Source organism: Notothenia rossii (assembly GCF_949606895.1).
Source record: "Notothenia rossii genome assembly, chromosome: 6".
Lineage (NCBI taxonomy): Eukaryota > Metazoa > Chordata > Actinopteri > Perciformes > Nototheniidae > Notothenia > Notothenia rossii.
Genome location: NC_136909.1, coordinates 88,968,427 through 88,985,012, shown reverse-complemented (window position 1 = coordinate 88,985,012; position 16,586 = coordinate 88,968,427). Strand labels below are relative to the sequence as shown.

The window sequence follows — 16,586 nt, the reverse complement described above, 5'->3', positions numbered from 1 at the left end:
AACCCCCTTCATGGTACCTGCTGCTCTGCTTTCAGGTTGTATTGACCCAGCTAAGAAAGTGTGGCTCTGTTGAATTTTCTTGGTGAGACACTTCTCTGGTTCCTTTCTAATAAAAGCAGCTTTGATCATTTATAAGGCGTATCAGGTTTGAAAGCTTTAAGCACCATAAACACCAACTTGGCAATAAACCTGTTTCTGAATCTGATGAAGGTTTCTTTAAATAAAGAAATAAGGGTCATGTTTACCTTCAGTGTTTCTCATCTGAGTTACATTTCTTTCCTTCTTAAGTAAAGCTGGAGTTTTGTAATCCTGCAGCTTGCGTCCAAAGGGAGGGAAACTCAACTGTGTGGACGTCTACTCCAGCTTATGATCAGCTCTGTGTGAATACATACCTGAGTGTTTCCCATTGCTCCTCGTCAGTCGGAGGTCAATGTTTCCCTGTATTTGCAGCATTTTTTTGCTTCTCATTTCTAAAATGTGTAATTGCTTTGTGGTGTTTTGCTCTTCACCTGGTGCTCTATTGAACAATTAAACAGCTCTTGATCAAATTAAATGTAATTGTTAAACCTTAATCAAAGACTACAGTCACTGATTACTTTCATTTTGGTGCGTGGCACTTCTTAGTATTTAGTGTTGCTGATAGTCAAGGATGAGTGATATCACTGCCCTTTAACCTTTGTACCAATTCATGTGTCTATAAAATGTTATTTTGAGGTTTTAGTTTAAAATAAAAATTGGCAATAACTTCTACAGCTGCTAAAGTTGGTACTCCGTGCGAGGCCCAGACAAATCCAGTGATCTAACCTTTCTCCTGTTGCTCACACATGCACCTGATCCACATTTCCAGCCCCACTGAAGCATATCAGAGATAATGTGAGTTGTTTCTTCATGATTCCTCACAGAGAGGACCAGCAGAGCTCAGAGGTTCCCAGAGGTCAGTCTGCCCAGCAGCATCAGACACAGCTGGACTCCACATTTATGGTCTGTACATGAACTACAGCTACTTCACATCTGTTCTGCTCACAGTCAACTCCATGATGCACTTTGTAGATCAGTGGATGGTCAGTCTGTCCAACATGGATCTGATGTTTGGTGACTTTAGTTTGATTGTGTTGTTCATGTATTCTGTTCCAGCTGCTGGAGGACAACATCATCACTTTTGTGAAGAACGAGCTGAAGAAGATCCAGGAGGCTCTGAGTTCAGATTACCCAGAATGCTTAGAGAGTCAGAGGGATGATGAGGAGGTGCTGGACGGTGAGGATGAAGAGCAGAGGAGGAGCAGCAGAGAGGCATTTCTGAACATCACACTGCACTTCCTGAGGAGCATGGAGCAGGAGGAGCTGGCTGACCGTCTGCAGAGCAGTAAGAGGGTTTCTATAGAGATTTAACAAGCTGGATAAATGTTGACTAAAGTCTCAAGAGATGAAACAAAGTATATTCAGATCTTTATTCTTTAAGGATGTATTTGACTCATTGATCTGATTTGTTGTGTGTTCATTCAGGAAGTGGTTCTGGAGTGTGTCAGCGTGAACTTAAGTCTAACCTGCAGGAGAGGTTCCAGTGTGTGTTTGAGGGCATTGCTAAAGCAGGAAACCCAACCCTTCTGAACCAGATCTACACAGAGCTCTACATCACAGAGGGGGGGTCTGCAGAGGTCAATGATGAACATGAGGTCAGACAGATTGAAACAGCATCCAGGAAACCAGACAGACCAGAAACAACCATCAGACAAGAAGACCTCTTTAAAGCCTCACCTGGAAGAGATGCACCAATCAGAGCAGTGCTGACAAAGGGCGTGGCTGGCATTGGGAAAACCGTCTTAACACAGAAGTTCACTCTGGACTGGGCTGAAGGCAAAGCCAACCAGGACATCCAGTTCATATTTCCATTCACCTTCAGAGAGCTGAATGTGTTGAGAGAGAACAAGTACAGCTTGGTGGAACTTGTTCATCACTTCTTCTCTGAAACCAGAGACGCAGGAATCTGCAGGTTTGATCAGTTCCCGGTTGTGTTCATCTTTGACGGTCTGGATGAGAGTCGACTTCCTCTGGACTTCCTCAACACTGAGATCCTGACTGATGTCACAGAGTCCACCTCAGTGGATGTGCTGCTGACAAACCTCATCAGGGGGAAGCTGCTTCCCTCTGCTCGCCTCTGGATAACCACACGACCTGCAGCAGCCAATCAGATCCCTCCTGAGTGTGTGGACATGGTGACAGAGGTCCGAGGGTTCACTGACCCACAGAAGGAGGAGTACTTCAGGAAGAGGTTCAGAGATCAGGAGCAGGCCGGCACCATCATCTCCCACATCAAGACCTCACGAAGCCTCCACATCATGTGCCACATCCCAGTCTTCTGCTGGATCTCTGCTTCAGTTCTGGAGGAGGTGTTGAAAACCAGAGAGGGGGGAGAGCTGCCCAAGACCCTGACTGAGATGTACATCCACTTCCTGGTGGTTCAGTCCAAAGTGAAGAACATCAAGTATGATGGAGGAGCTGAGACAGATCCACACTGGAGTCCAGAGAGCAGGAAGATGATGGAGTCTCTGGGGAAACTGGCTTTTGAGCAGCTGCAGAAAGGCAACCTGATCTTCTATGAGTCCGACCTGACAGAGTGTGGCATCGATATCAGAGCAGCCTCAGTGTACTCAGGAGTGTTCACACAGGTCTTTAGAGAGGAGAGAGGACTGTACCAGAGGGACCAGGTGTTCTGCTTCGTCCATCTGAGCGTTCAGGAGTTTCTGGCTGCTCTTCATGTCCATCTGACCTTCATCACCTCTGGAGTCAACCTGCTGTCAGAAGAACCAACAACCTCCAGGCGTCCTAAAGTCTTCAGACCCAAACCTAAACTAACACATCTCTACCAGAGTGCTGTGGACCAGGCCTTACAGAGTCCAAACGGACACCTGGACTTGTTCCTCCGCTTCCTCCTGGGTCTTTCACTGCAGACCAATCAGAAACTCCTACGTGGTCTGCTGACAGAAACAGGAAGTAGCTCAAAGACCAACAAGAAAACAGTCCAGTACATCAAGAAGAAGATGGATGAGGATCTGTCTCCAGAGAGAAGCATCAACCTGTTCCACTGTCTGAATGAACTGAATGATGGTTCTCTAGTGGAGCAGATCCAACAGTCCCTGAGTTCAGGAAGTCTCTCCTCCGATAATCTGTCTCCTGCTCAGTGGTCAGCTCTGGTCTTCATCTTACTGTCATCAGAAGAAGATCTGGACGTGTTTGACCTGAAGAAATACTCTGCTTCAGAGGAGGCTCTTCTGAGGCTGCTGCCAGTGGTCAAAGCCTCCAGGAAGGCTCTGTGAGTACAGAAACATTCAAATATGTAAGGGATAATGTGCTGCGACGCGACCTTCATGCCGATCTAGATCCCTCCGCTTCGCGTCGGGCTCCTGATCAGCCTGTCGGTGTTCTTTTCCCCATCATGACCAAGTCGCTGCACATTATCCCGCTTATTACACGGCCACATTCTCAACAAAGTAACGTTATGACTCCCAATATTAATTGAAATGCTTTTATGGATTTAGAAAATGATTTTATTGATTTAAAAAATAGTTGTATGTATTGATTTAAATTGACATGCATCCGCTAAGAAAAATAGTCCGTTGTTACTGTTTGAACTAACGTAGCAACGGCAGGAACTGCTTCGATAGCGTTTTTGAGGAGCTTTTTGATTACAGATTTGAAAACATCGCTGCTTGCTTTAAAAGTAGCAGAAGTCATGATGTCAAACCTTGGGGAGTATCTAGATATCCCTGCCCTAATGCCAAAGGAACTGCACACTGAAAATGTGTCGCCGTTTGATGTCTGTGTCTGGACCGCTGCGTAAAAGGAGGGTTTTTGCCCGTTACTTCTCCGCTGTTTTCTTGTCGCTCTTGTCTTGTCAGTTAGAAAGCAAACTGCATGCAGTTTGCTTTTCGGCCAAACTGTATACAGTTAAATCGAACGGACTTCTTTCTGCAGATGTGAGCGTCCTTAACAACGGTCAATAAGTGCTTGACAGCGGTCTGTCTGTTCGGTATTAACAACGTGTCACGTGTTCTGAATTGACCAATCAGAATCGAGTATTCAACTAAGCCATGTAATAACATGAAGTAGTGGTGGTCTAATGGATAGTGAGGTGGGATGAAGATCGGAACGTTGTGAGTTCAATTCCCGCCAGGAACACCACCACTAGTGTGCCCTTGAGTAAGGCACTTAGTCCTCAGTTTCTCCAGGGAGAATGTCCCTGTAATTGTAAGTCGCTTTGGATAAAAGCGTCAGCTAAATGAAATGTAAAGTAAATATTATGCTCATCTTTTTAAAATATTGTTTGTACTTTCTTTATCAGACTGAGAGGCTGTAAGCTGTCAGAGAGAAGCTGTGCAGCTCTGTCCTCAGTCCTCAGCTCCCAGTCCTCTAGTCTGAGAGAGCTGGACCTGAGTAACAACGACCTGCAGGATTCAGGAGTGAAGCTGCTGTCTGCTGGACTGGAGAGTCCTCACTGTGCTCTGGAGACTCTCAGGTCAGGATTCTTATTTTATCTTAAATGATTGTCTCTCTCTCTCTCTCTCTGCTTATTTACAATCTCCTTCTTTCTCTTCCTGTTTTTAAATCAGTCAGGTAACCAAACGCAAAGTCTTCTTTTGTATTAAACATTAATAAAATACAGTTGATGTAAAACACTCATCCTGTTACTGATTAATGCCATCGTGGAGAAGAGACATCATGAACATTGGCATCACAGATGTGAAGCAGTATTGAGTTGCACATTTTGAATAAGGAATAATATGCGATAAGGCAGTCATTAATGAAAAAGAACACCCTGAAGTTATTGATTTTATGTTGTTGTTTATTATTTTCTCCTCAGACTGAGTGTCTGTAAGCTGTCAGAGAGAAGCTGTGCAGCTCTGTCCTCAGTCCTCAGCTCCCAGTCCTCTAGTCTGAGAGAGCTGGACCTGAGTAACAACGACCTGAAGGATTCAGGAGTGAAGCTGCTGTCTGCTGGACTGGAGAGTCCTCACTGTGCTCTGGAGACTCTCAGGTCAGGGTTCATCAACATGTTGAGCTTCCTTTTGAATATGTATTGATATATTGGGCTGCTGTTGCCCAGAAGGGAAATAGGCGATAACCAAGGGGAGAGTTATTGATTCGATCCCCTCTCCCTGAGGTTAACATGTCAAAGTGTCCTTGGGAAAGATACTTGACCTCAAATTATTTTCTAGACATTGTATTGAAGTGTGTGTTAGTTGCTTCAGTAAAAGCCTAAGCTGAAATAACATGTATGATTACTGGATGAGTTTCCTAAGTTCACTGTACTCAAGTTCTTTTTCAACCCAGTTGTGATCGTCAATTTTCAGACCCTATGTAACATAATATACTTTACAGTTTTTCTGTTTTGCCCAGGAAAACATGTTATATAAAAACATAGTTCACTTTAACTTTTGCTTCCATTTATTTTGTTGTCCCTTCAGACTGAGTGGCTGTAAGCTGTCAGAGAGAAGCTGTGCAGCTCTGTCCTCAGTCCTCAGCTCCCAGTCCTCTAGTCTGAGAGAGCTGGACCTGAGTAACAACGACCTGCAGGATTCAGGAGTGAAGCTGCTGTCTTCTGGACTGAAGAGTCCACACTGTACTCTGGAGACTCTCAGGTCAGGATCCATCAACATGTTCAACCGATGGACTTTTGAATTCCTAACCATTTCAATGGTTTAATTCCTTCTTTTCTCTACCAAAATGATTTTGAAATAGTTATGTTCGTCAAACTCTCAGGTCAGGATTCATCAACATGTTGAGCTCCCTTTTGAATATTTATTGATATATTGGGCTGCTGTTGCCCAGAAGGGAAATAGGCGATAACCAAGGGGAGGGTTATTGATTTGATCCCCTCTCCCTGAGGTTAACATGTCAAAGTGTTCTTGGGAAAGATACTTGACCTCAAATTATTTTCTAGACATTGTATTGAAGTGTTTGTTAGTTGCTTCAGTAAAAGCCTAAGCTGAAATAACATGTATGATTACTGGATGAGTTTTCTAAGTTCACTGTACTCAAGTTATTTTTCAACCCAGTTGAAATTGTCAATTTTCAGACCCTATGTAACATAATATAACATCATTTACAGTTCTTCTGTTTTGCCCAGGAAAACATATTATACAAACACATAGTCCACTTTAACTTTTGCTTCCATTTATTTTTTTGTCCCTTCAGACTGAGTGGCTGTAACCTGTCAGAGAGAAGCTGTGCAGCTCTGTCCTCAGTCCTCAGCTCCCAGTCCTCTAGTCTGAGAGAGCTGGACCTGAGTAACAACGACCTGCAGGATTCAGGAGTGAAGCTGCTGTCTTCTGGACTGGAGAGTCCTCACTGTACTCTGGAGACTCTCAGGTCAGGATAAATCAATACGTTGAGTTTCCTTTTTTGGATGTATTTCACTTACTATAGTAAATGAACTATTTTTAAACCCGTTAAATGATTCTTTGCTGTTGTGTTCAGGTGCAAATCTACACACTCTTCTCCCTTTCTACTTTTGACACATTTTTAACATTGGCTTTCAATCCACCATGTATGCAAAATGTTTGCCATCAGTTCAAATAATGTAGGATTCCTCGTATTTATGATTATAGGGTCTTAATATTTTGTTTTTGAATTTGTAAAAAGGAGTAAATGCTAAACTTTTAATTTAAATGTTTGTCCCTTCAGACTGAGTGACTGTAACCTGTCAGAGAGAAGCTGTGAAGCTCTGTCCTCAGTCCTCAGCTCCCAGTCCTCTAGTCTGAGAGATCTGGACCTGAGGAACAACGACCTGCAGGATTCAGGAGTGAAGCTGCTGTCTGCTGGACTGGAGAGTCCTCACTGTGCTCTGGAGACTCTCAGGTCAGGATTCTTATTTTATCTTAAATTATTGTCTCTCTCTCTCTCTCTCTGCTTATTTACAATCTCCTTCTTTCTCTTCCTGTTTTTAAATCAGTCAGGTAACCAAACGCAAAGTCTTCTTTTGTATTAAACATTAATAAAATACAGTTGATGTAAAACACTCATCCTGTTACTGATTAATGCCATCGTGGAGAAGAGACATCATGAACATTGGCATCACAGATGTGAAGCAGTATTGAGTTGCACATTTTGAATAAGGAATAATATGCGATAAGGCAGTCATTAATGAAAAAGAACACCCTGAAGTTATTGATTTTATGTTGTTGTTTATTATTTTCTCCTCAGACTGAGTGACTGTAACCTGTCAGAGAGAAGCTGTGCAGCTCTGTCCTCAGTCCTCAGCTCCCAGTCCTCTAGTCTGAGAGAGCTGGACCTGAGTAACAACGACCTGCAGGATTCAGGAGTGAAGCTGCTGTCTGCTGGACTGGAGAGTCCTCACTGTACTCTGGAGACTCTCAGGTCAGGATCCATCAACATGTTAAACTTATAGCCAGTTAAATTGCGATGTACATTAATGATGGATACACTCATAACCTTTTGTTGCATCTGCTTCAATAACATTTGTTATTGTTTTTTGACTCACTCTTGTTTGAACTTGTGTGTGTGTGTGTGTGTGTGTGTGTGTGTGTGTGTGTGTGTGTGTGTGTGTGTGTGTGTGTGTGTGTGTGTGTGTGTGTGTGTGTGTGTGTGTGTGTGTGTGTGTGTGTGTGTGTGTGTGTGTGTGTGTGTGTGTGTGTGTGTGTGTGTGTGTGTGTGTGTGTGTGTGTGTGTGTGTTCAGGCTGTCATTCTGTCTGGTCTCAGAGGAAGGCTGTGTTTCTCTGGCTTCAGCTCTGAGCTCCAACCCCTCCCATCTGAGAGAGCTGGACCTGAGCTACAATCATCCAGGAGACTCAGGAGAGAAGCTGCTGTCTGCTGGACTGGAGGATCCTCTCTGGAGACTGGACACTCTCAGGTATTATAAACATATACAGTGAAGGAAATAAGTATTTGATCCCCTGCAGATTTTTTAAGTTTGCCCACACAATACATTAACAGTCTATCATTGTAATGGTAGGTTTATATAAACATTGAGAGTAAGAATATCAAAAAGAAAATCCAGAAATTGACATTATATAAAAGATAAAAATGTATTTCCATTTAACTGAGTGAAATAAGTATTTGATCCCTTTGCAACAAACAAGGATTCTGGCTCCCACAGACAAATAATTCATCTTCCTTTAAAAAAGTACTCCTAATCAACTTGTTACCTGTATAAAAGACACCTGTCCACAGAATCAATCAATCAGATTCCAATCTCTCCACCATGGGCGAGACTGTAGAGCTGTCTAAGGACCTCAGGGTGAGACTGTAGACCTGCACCAGGCTGGGATCGGCTACAAGACCACCGGAAAGCAGCTTGGTGAGAAGGAGACAACTCTTGGTGCCATTATTCAGAAGAATAATGTGTGTGTTTCTAAATGGAAGAAACACAAAATGAGCATCAATGGCCCTCGGTCTGGGCTCCACACAGGATCTGGCCCCGTGGGGTATTGATGATCATGAGAAAGGTGAGGGATCAGCCAAGAACTACACAGGAGGAACTTGTTAATGATCTCAAGGCAGCTGGGACCACAGTCACCAAGAAACCTATTGGTAACACACTACACCATAGTTGATCAAATGCTGCAGTGCCTGAAGCCCCCCTGCTCAAGAAGAACACGAGAGGCCGTCTGAAGTTTGACAACGAACATCTGAATGATTCAGAGAAGGCTTGGGAGAAGCGGATGAGCTCAGATGAGACTAAAATGTTGATCTTTGGCTTCAACTCGACACGCCGTGTTTGGAGGAAGAGAGATGCTGACTATAACCCCAGAACACCATCCGTCAGGCATGGAGGTGGAGACATTCTGCTTTGGGCTGTTTCTCTGCTGAGGGGACAGGAGGACTTCCCTGCATCGAGGAGAGGATGGACGGGGACATGTCCCGTGAGATCTTGGTCGATAGCCTCCTTCCCTCAGCCAGGACACTGACCATGGGTCATGGAGGGGTCTTCCAGCAGGACAAGGACCCTGAACATACGGCCAAGGCAACACAGGAGAGGCTAAAGAAGAAGCACCTTCAGGTGATGGAGGGTCCTAGCCAGTCTCTGGACCTTAATCCCATAGAAAATGTGTGGAGGGAGCTGAAGCTTCCAGATGCCAAGCATCAGCCTCAACACCTGAAGGATTTGGATCTTCAGAGAGGAGTGGACCAACATCCTTCCTGAGATGTGCACAGACCTGGAGACCAACTACAAGAAGCGTCTGACCTCTGTGTGACCTCTGTGTGTCCAACAAGGGTTTCTCCACCAAGTCCTAACACATGTTCTGCAAGGGGATCAAATACTTATTTCACTCAGTTAAATGCAAATACATTTTTATCTTTTATACAGATGTAGCACTTCATTTCAGACTCCAGCTTACAGCTTCCTGCCTACGGCCTGCCAAAGACCAGTATAGAGGAATGTTAAGCCCTCCCACTATTTTCCAAGAGGGCGTTGCCAGATTTTCAATTTCAGGTTTTAACCAGGAGATGGCGCTTCATTCACAAATACAGAAAGACAAGTTTCATGGACTTTCAGTTGTGTTTTGAAGAGCATTTGAACACATTAATATTTTAGATCAACTAAAGTATATCTAATCTTGTAATTCAATAATATATAGTCTTTATATATTAAATAATCATCATGTAAATGTTTACATTACACTTCTTTATTTGTTATGCTCATACTTTTACCTTTACAATCGTTTGCTTTAATATGCAGTATATGTTTTGTATATTTTTGTGTTTGCTTCCTCCTGCTCCCTTTCGGACACATACTGTATGATTTATTATTATTATTAATATGAAGATATTTTTAAGATAAGATAAGATGTTACTTTATTGATTGAACATTTTAGTTTAGAATGTGCTGTCCCACGGTAATTCAGAAGGCTCACAGGTCACATTCTGACCATTATTTAAAACAATAGGTGCTTTCACACCGTCTACAGTTTGATTTGTATAGAGGGAGCTCTGTCAGTGTTCGAATTACCCATTTGCTTTCGGGGAGCCCTATTTTTCAGAGCACATCCCGCTACTAAATATGTCACACGCACACTGTTGACTGGCGCAGCGGCACGGATGCGATCAATTGCTATAAAAACACTCTTCTACTAATACAGACGGTGTCACTATGCCAGCGGATGTGGCCGTTGTTGAAGCCTCTTCAGGCTCCGCATCGGCAGGCCTCTCCCTCGGTGTGGAGCTGTCAAGCTCGACCCTAACGCCGCTTACAGCCGGCCAACTAAAAGTTGTTTTCCGTTCACGTTGTGATTTTTAGACTCCTTCGCTTCTTTGCTTGTGAATCCAAAAGCTGTGACGCTTGGCTGTTTTCGTTTTGCCATATTTTTTATTACAAAGCCAGAGTTAAAAAAATATCAATATGAACATTTCAAATACCGCGCCGGCATCACCGCCATAACCATAGCAACGTAAGTAAGAATGCATCGCCGCCACGTACAGATGGCAACACCCAGACATATTCACAAATATAAAACAAATATTCAGAAACTGTAATGAACAATAACTATTATTTATTTCAAGAACTGTTATTTACAGAAACTCAACATTTCTAATCTGTGTGACACAAATATGCACGATTGTTTTGGGCTCCCCCTATTTATCTCAAAGTCAGCCTTCAGGGGAGCTCCCCCTAGCTCCCCCCCATTTCGAACAGTGTCTGTGGCTGAATGGCCAGCAATTAAGTGCGGCGCATTTATCATAGGTGATCGGAGCTAACTGCCTGCCGTCAGATTTCATTTAAAAAACAGATTTAGCTGCTGGAGAAGAAAGATCAGGGGGGGAGGGGGGGAGAGAGCTGTGGTTGATGGGCCATTGGTTGTGTAAATACACAGCTGAGAGCTGCCGTTTCATTCAGACTGTTTAAAAAACGGTAACAACGGACTATTTTTCTTAGCGGATGCATGTCAATTTAAATCAATACATACAACTATTTTTTAAATCAATAAAAACATTTTCTAAATCCATAAAAGCATTTCAATTAATATTGGGAGTCATGTCGTTACTTTGTTGAGAATGTGGCCATGTAATAAGAGGGATAATTTGCAGCGACTTGTTCCTCATGGGGAAAATAGCACCCTTCATCCAGATGAGGATCCCTCCGCTACACTTTGGGATCCTGATCGACCGACGAGGCTCCATTAAAATATAAATATTTTTAGTGAATTACTGAGTTTAGGCACGTTAATAACGTTTTAATGAAGTTGAATACAGTATATTCATATGTGTCAGTGATTTCATGTCAATTCGGCGAACATAAACATAAATGATCGTGGTGAAGATGATGATTAAATTAGGATTAAAAATTGAGAGCCGGGCTGCATTTCCTCCCGTTCTTTTTTTTCGAATAAAAAACATTATTTTGTTAAATAACAACGTGGTGATGTTTTGTAAATGATTACATGTCTCTTATTTAGCACAGTAGTATGATATCCGTGACATATGGATCTTAACAAAGTTCCGCTGTACATCCAGCGTACTGTATCTGACTTTATTTCACATGAGCTCCAGTGTGGAACCCCACTGCACCCCCTGGTGGATCAATGATCCATTGCAGCTGGCTTCATTATAATTACATTTATCTATCACGGGGGCGGTCTCAAGTCAAACTGGAGGTTTTCCCTTGAGCGAGGGCAGATCACGTACCAATCACGGCCCTCGCGTTTCAAACTGTCTGAAATGAATCGCTACATCTGTATAATGTACATTTCTGGATTTCCTTATTGATATTCTTTCTCTCACTGTTTATATAAACCTACCATTCAAATGACAGACTGGTCATTTCTTTGTTGGTGAACTTACAAAGTCTGCAGGGATCAAATACGTATTTCCTCCACTGTGTGTATGCCAAGACAAAAACATTGAAGGGAACTAAAGACACGGGATAAGACTCAGGCAGCAGCTCTGTGTTTACAGAGAAGACACGACAACAAGAAATACATCTTGATCATTTTAGATTCTGATCTCCATTTTAATGCTCATTTTAATTTGCTGACCAAAAACTGCTTTTATCATTTTGGCAATAGAGTCAAAATCCATCCAACAACCTAAACCCAGCAGAGATCATCCCACTCCTGATGGACACCATCTGCACTGGCTCCTGTATCTGAATTGATTCTGAAGTGCTTCTCCTATTTTTAAAGCACTAAATGGCCCCTCCCTCTTTTAAACACAATGATGAACTATCAGATGTCCTGTGAATTCATCATAATAATAATAATAATAATAAATGGTATGGTCAAAGCACCTTTCATTGCTCAAAGCAAACCCAAAGTGCGTTGCATGAAAGATGCTTTTAAATAAAGTTCATTTATTTTCCTCTTCAGATTCCAGGTAAGAGAAACACTCATTGACTGCTGCTAGCAGATGCTGAGGGAACACTAACTGAACACTGATCAACTCTTACATCTTATTCTCTGAGAAATAATAATTGAAGTTAATGAGCTTTATTTATCGACTGATCTAAAATGATATTGTGAACATGTAGCTTCATCTGTGGAGAATAACAAAGCTCTGAGTTTGAGAGTGATGTAATGTCCATGTTTCCATGCTGCTCTGACCCCCCCCCCCCCCCCCCCCCCCCTTCTTTCAGGATGGAGCCTGCTGGAGTCCGATGGTTGAGACCCGGTCCGAGGAAGTGTGAGTGTGATTTAATTTGATTCATGAAAACAAAGCAGCCACCATCTTCAAATGTAACCTTCATCATCAAAGTGTCAATAAATGAACAGCTGATAGATGAATAACTGCTTCTGTTCCTCTCCTCAGATTCCTGTGAACTCTCACTCAACACAAACACAGCACACAGGAACCTCAAACTGTCTGAGGACAACAGGAAGGTGACATGTGTGGAGGAGGAGCAGCCATATCCTGATCATCCAGAGAGGTTTGACCCCTGGTGTCAGCTGATGTGTAGAGAAGCTCTGACTGGTCTCTGTTACTGGGAGGTCGAGAGGAGAGGAGGGGTTTATATATCAGCGACTTACAGAGGAATCAGGAGGAGAGGAAACAGTGATGACGGTTTGTTTGGAAGGAATTATCAGTCCTGGAGTCTGAGCTGCTCTGATGGTCGTTACTCTGTCTATCACAATAACAGAGTAACACACATCTCCTCCTCCTCCTCCTCCTATGGTAGAGTAGCAGTGTATCTGGATCATCCTGCTGGCTCTCTCTCCTTCTACAGAGTCTCCTCTGACACACTGATCCACCTCCACACCTTCAGAACCAGATTCACTGAACCTCTCTATGCTGGCTTTGGGTTCAGGTCTGGTTCCTCAGTGTCTCTGGTTCCTCTGTAGGAGGAAGAGTCTCCTCCTGTTCCAGAGACTTCCTCCCTGCTGCCCAGAGAGTTCAGTCTGTTCAGGATCACAGCTGATGTTAGACCAACGTTGTTTAAAAAATATATTTCCATCTATTTGTTTTTAACCGTGGTGTACTTGTTATGTGTTTTTACTAGGGCCGGGACTCGATTAAAAAAATTAATCTAATTAATTAGAGGCTTTGTAATTAATTAATCGCAATTAATCGCATTTTTAATCACATATAAATATTTGACCTGAGAACAGTGAGAAGCAATTTTTTTCACATGGATTTTTGTATACCATTGAATAATGACTGAATACATAAGCTTAAGCAACAAAACATTGTTTATTTTTTTCAAGGTGGTACACTGGCCATAAAGTGTAGCAATAGCATATTTAGGAATATAGTACATTTCAGAGATTCAGGTAGCCTATAGGTAGGTAGACCTTCTGTAAACTATAACACTTTGTTTTTTAAGTATAACACAATACTTTCAAGTACATTCAGAACATTGGAAACCCTGTCTATTAGAAAACATCTCTCTGTTGCTTCAGAGGCCAGAACAGACTTTGTTGATTTACCAACAGTTGATTTAAAAAATCTAATACATTTCAGTCCAACTCTCTCAATAACCTTGGCCAAAACAATAAACAGTTCAACATAAAGTGCCAGTTGCACCAACAACGTAATAAATAGTTCAACATAAAGTGTACCATTTAAAATCAAATAAAAAAGTGCCAGTGATTGACCTCAATCCCTCCTATTCTTCCAATATCCTGATGAAAAATAAAATCTCTCTGTTGCATAGGCCACTGTTTGATCAACGCGAATTGGGTGTGGGTCCTTGTACTCCGAGTCGGGCTAACGTCCACGCTAGCTTCCACGCTAGCTGCTATAGGTTTTGCATTGAGGTGATACTTGAGGCTTGATGTGCTGCGGTGATATGCAAATTCCTTTTTGCATAATTTGCAAACAACCGTGCTCTTATCGACGCTTCCATCCGTCCGTTTTTTAAAACAAAATGTCCCATCCACGGGACCAACCAAAGCGGTCTCATCAGCTTCTTCGTTCACGTTTGACTATTGTTCACTGTGGTTTGTTGTTGTCTGAAGTCATGAACGTTAGTTGGTGCTCCAGTATAATCGGTACCCCTGAAACTCATCCAGTGAGAAACGTTCCGCGGTACAAAAATAAGTGCGATTAAAATGCGTTAATTTTTTTAACGCGTTAATTTTTGTGTAATTAATTAATCTTAATTAATGCGTTAAAGTCCCGGCCCTAATTTTTACTTATTGTTCTTCTTTATTGTTAATAATGTCTTCCTGCTTTGTTATATTTGAATATACAGTCTACTCTTTTCACTTTATCTGCATTATAGATCTTTTGATGTAATAATGTAGATTTCCACTTTTCGGGACAAATAAAGGAATTCTGATTCTGAAAATATGCTTTTGCTTCAGATTCAATATCTTCACTGTGATTCAGGAAAGTACAACAAACATCACTTCACACACAAATACAGATAGAAATCAAACACATGGAAATACAGAAAAATAAATAAGATTTAAAGAAAAGAAAACCTCTGGAGCGCTCTCTGAGCTTTCAGTTAGTTTGAACAACAACACGTCTTTCTGTTGTTGTTTGCAGTTTTTTTTGGCGAGAGAGATTTAGTTTAACCGTATGACGGATAAATAAATAATAATAATATTAATAAAAAGGAAATAGAAATACTATAAAAAAATAATCACAATTATAATAGTAAGAAATAATAATACAAAAATAAAATATAATAATAAACACTCAAATTAAAACAATTAAAAATAAATAAAACAAGATAGTGATACAAATACAAATTAAATATATTTAAATAGAAAGACTTTCAAAAAAATATTAAACAGTTTTTTTTTCGTTTTAAAGTGTAAAAGACAAAAATATAAATAAATATGATAAAACATTACATAAAAACTTTTCAAAATATTATTTAAAAACCAATCATTATAATAAAATACATTCAAAATAAAGATGTGTTGTGTTTTGGCCACTCAGTCGTGTACAAAGCTTTTCTGTCTGCTGCTTTCAGAAAGAGACAGAAACCAGTTTGTGGCTCAGTGGTTAGCGCAGATTCAAGATTCAAGGTTTTCATTGTCACGTGTGCATAGCTACCGTGTAGTTATGACAATGAAGATCTGAGGTCACAGGCTCCCCCATCAGAGCTACACAATAACACAGATACAACAGTACAAGTAAATAAAATAAAATAGAATATAGTAGAAACAGTGCAGCCCATAACCAGTGCTGCTGTGTGAATGAGAGCTCAAACCCTGAGCCAGGGAGACGAACACATACTGGACTCTGAATACAAATAAAATCTCTCTGGCCAGAACTACAGAAAAGGATAGGGGACACGTCTGCTCCCCCATGAAGTGGAACCACTGTACAGATCTTAACCTCTGCCTAACGTTGGCAGTAACATAATAAACTTCTAATGTACTAAAGACTGGTGTTTACATGGTGTTTGTCCTCGGTTCCCCTCCTCCACTCCTCCGCTCGCATCTCCTGTGGGCGGGACTAAGACGCAAGGATAGGAGTCGAGTTGAGAATTGAGAAAGGGCTATAGGTTTTGAAATATCATTGGGATGACAGGTAGAGGTCGTAGAGACAGGCTTTAAAGCCCTCTCACAGTCTACATTCATAAGACTAGCGTTATGATGAGTGTCTTCCTAGTTGGTTAAGTTAGAAAGATATTGACAGATCTTTTCTATCAAAACAAGCCAATACACACCATCCTCCGAGCTGCTTAACTTCTATCTGAATGCAGGGACCGTCTACAAAATGCAACACCAAAAAATGATGATACTGTAGTGCCGGTAAGAAGGAGTCGGAGGCAGAGTATTTAAGAAGGATTTCCACTCTTTATTTTCCATTAAGCAATAGTGATATCAGACATGTACTCAGTGATGAGAGTCAAGTTAGAGTGCCTTGCTAGCTCTAGCTTGGCAACCTAAATCTACGGTGTTACACTAAACAAGGTCCGTGTAGGAACTGTGACCCAAAAGTGAATTATGGTTAACTAGAGTCACCACACAAGCCCCCCCAGAATTCACAGATAAACAAAGTCCGTGCGGCGGGGAGGAACAACACGCCGACCCCCTCTACTCCTGAGTATGGGGGCAGGCAAAACAACTCCTGAACGTGCGGTTCCCGGCAAAGTGGGAACCGGGACCACAGGACTCGAACCTGTAGCGGGAATCGAAGACGGGGGTCGACCCCGTCGTGGCGGACAGGCCAACAC

General features: G+C 41.9%; 1 protein-coding gene across 1 annotated transcript in view; it reads left to right on the top strand.

Annotated features, from left to right (window-relative positions):
- The first annotated feature begins 963 nt into the window (after window positions 1-963).
- The window catches only part of LOC307044213 (uncharacterized protein), a 305,770-nt gene continuing 290,147 nt past the window's right edge, over window positions 964-16,586 (top strand). The window contains exons 1-10 of the mRNA XM_079689294.1: window positions 964-981; window positions 1,135-1,363; window positions 1,504-3,310; window positions 4,340-4,513; window positions 4,859-5,032; window positions 5,463-5,636; window positions 6,193-6,366; window positions 6,682-6,855; window positions 7,201-7,374; window positions 7,695-7,868. Coding sequence (XP_079545420.1) covers window positions 979-981; window positions 1,135-1,363; window positions 1,504-3,310; window positions 4,340-4,513; window positions 4,859-5,032; window positions 5,463-5,636; window positions 6,193-6,366; window positions 6,682-6,855; window positions 7,201-7,374; window positions 7,695-7,868 — 3,257 coding nt within the window. The 5' untranslated portion in view covers window positions 964-978. The remainder of the gene's footprint in view (window positions 982-1,134; window positions 1,364-1,503; window positions 3,311-4,339; window positions 4,514-4,858; window positions 5,033-5,462; window positions 5,637-6,192; window positions 6,367-6,681; window positions 6,856-7,200; window positions 7,375-7,694; window positions 7,869-16,586) is intronic.